This window comes from Enhydra lutris, unplaced genomic scaffold (genome assembly GCF_002288905.1).
Source record: "Enhydra lutris kenyoni isolate GAN:26980312 unplaced genomic scaffold, ASM228890v2 scaffoldscaffold68, whole genome shotgun sequence".
NCBI classification, from domain to species: Eukaryota; Metazoa; Chordata; class Mammalia; order Carnivora; family Mustelidae; genus Enhydra; species Enhydra lutris.
Genome location: NW_019154152.1, coordinates 9,056,763 through 9,058,997, shown reverse-complemented (window position 1 = coordinate 9,058,997; position 2,235 = coordinate 9,056,763). Strand labels below are relative to the sequence as shown.

General features: G+C 44.6%; 1 protein-coding gene across 1 annotated transcript; it reads left to right on the top strand.

The window, feature by feature from the left end:
- The first annotated feature begins 387 nt into the window (after nucleotides 1–387).
- On the top strand, nucleotides 388–1,355 carry LOC111159297 (olfactory receptor 51L1-like). Its single transcript, XM_022521710.1, is given in 2 exon segments — nucleotides 388–592; nucleotides 595–1,355. Coding segments are annotated over 2 exon segments (966 nt in total).
- The last annotated feature ends 880 nt before the right edge of the window (nucleotides 1,356–2,235 follow it).

Here is a 2,235-nt window from a genome sequence, read left to right as displayed (position 1 = left end):
GATAGAATTTCTTCTACAGGAAAAGCTTGAAGGAGTAGGGTCATACAATTTGGGAGTAACAGAATTTCAGAGAATCACAGCATTCTGTTAAGGTCAAGCTCTATCTTTCACAACTGGTTAAGAACAAAAGTAGAGAAACTTGTTGAGGCTCACTATCATGAGGTAAGTAAAGGTTTGGTTGGGAATAAGAGAAAGAAGGGGGGAAGCAGGAAAAGGACAGGTTGCTTGTGTGGGCAGTGGTTAATCAAGAGGTCACTGAGTTCACAGTGTGCAGAGAGGCCAAACCGGCCCCCAGGGGATTGGTGTTCAGTGATAGGAGTGCTCATGCTTAATGGCCTAGTAACCTCAATATATTACCACCTTTTCCTAGAATGAACAGACTTGAGAATGAGGACATCTGCTCCACCAAATGACAATGCGAGCTTCTCTACATTTCTGCTGACAGGCTTCCCAGGCCTGGAATGGGCTCACTGCTGGATCTCACTACCCATTTTTGTAGGATATTTGGTGGCCCTCGTCGGTAATGCTAGCATCTTGCATCTGGTACAAACTGACCCTTCTCTCCAGCAGCCCATGTACTACTTCCTGGCCATCCTGCTGTGACAGACTTGGGCCTGTGCATGTCCACGCTGTCCTCTGTGTTGGGCCTGCTGTGGTTTGATGCCCGGATGGTGGGCCTGGTGCACTGTGTTCTGCAGCAGCACTTCCTTCACTCCTTTTCCTTCATGGAGTCAACCGTACTATTTGCTATGGCCCTGGACCGCCTGGTAGCCATCCGGTTCCCACTTTGCTATGCATCTGTGCTCACCGGTCCTTGCATGGCACTGGCCAGGGCTGTGTTGGGCATATGCAGTGCCGCCATCACTGCGGCCCCCTCACTGAACCTGCTGAAGTTTGACTACTGTCGCCGAGGGGCGCTCTCTCATGCTTACTGCCTTCACCAGGACATGATCCGCCTGGCCTGCTCAGACACACACTTCAGCAGACTCTATGGGCTGTGCATCATCATGCTGGCCATGGGCTCTGATGTCCTTTTCATCCTGATCTCCTACTCTGTCATCCTCTGTGCTGTGCTGGCCATTGCCTCTGCCAAGAAGAGGCTAAAGGCCCTCAACACTTGTGTCTCACACATCCTGGCTGTACTCTGCTTCTATGTGCCTGTGGTAGGCCTGTCCATCGTGCACAGATTTGGGCACCACACCTCGCCCGTGGTGCACATCCTCATGGGCACTATCTCTGTGCTTTTCCCGCCCCTGATGAACCCTATTATCTACAGCATCAAGACCCAGCAGATCCGTAGGGCCATCCTCAAGGTGGTTTCACTGGGGAAGATACAAGTGAGACACCGGCAATGAACTATAGTGATTCAAAATAAGGAATGAGTTAACGCTTCTTTATTAAGCCTTCATACCACAAAGCAAGTTCTGTTTACCCACTTTAGTTTGACTTGACTCTACTGTTAAATCAAAAAAAGTCTATGCTCATTACTATGTATGTATATACTTATAAATATATAGCCACTACTTTCTTATATTAAAAAAATAATTATAATTTTTTTTTACTTAAATGTTTACATGTTTGAAGTGATTTTTATATTTGCTCCTCTACTGATTTGGTAGAACTCTAATTCCATAATAATGTCATTAGTTATAAGTTACTCTGATGATGTGGAGAGTTAAATCTTCACTTCAGATTCTTTGGATTAACAAATGAGTTTATTTATTTAAACAAATGAGTATATTTCTTTAAAATATAATAATTCTATAATATACATTCATCAGGGATAACTTTAGTGTGTATCTAAGAGGAATTTTCCAATGTTGCTTTTTTTGGTCCATATCATAGTCTGGGACAGAACTAAGTCCAGGGGAGGCATAAAAGCCTAATTTATAGGATGCCTGGGTGGCTCAGGCATTTAAGTGTCTGACCTTTGATTTTGGCTGAGATTTTGATCTAAGGGTTGTGAAATTGAACCCTAAGTCTGGCTCCACGTTGGGCATGGAGCCTACTTAGGATATTCTCTCTTTTCCTCTCCCTGTGCCACCCCAACTTATATGTGCTCTCTCTCACTCTCTCTCTCAAAACAAACAAACAAACAAACAAGCCCTAATTTATAACCAGGATGAGAAAAAATGGGGTTGACAGTGTGTCAGATCTGTAGGTAGTGGTATGACAGAAGTATGTCCTTGAGTCAATAACCTAAGGAAAGAAACCCCAGATCCGAGTACAAGGTGC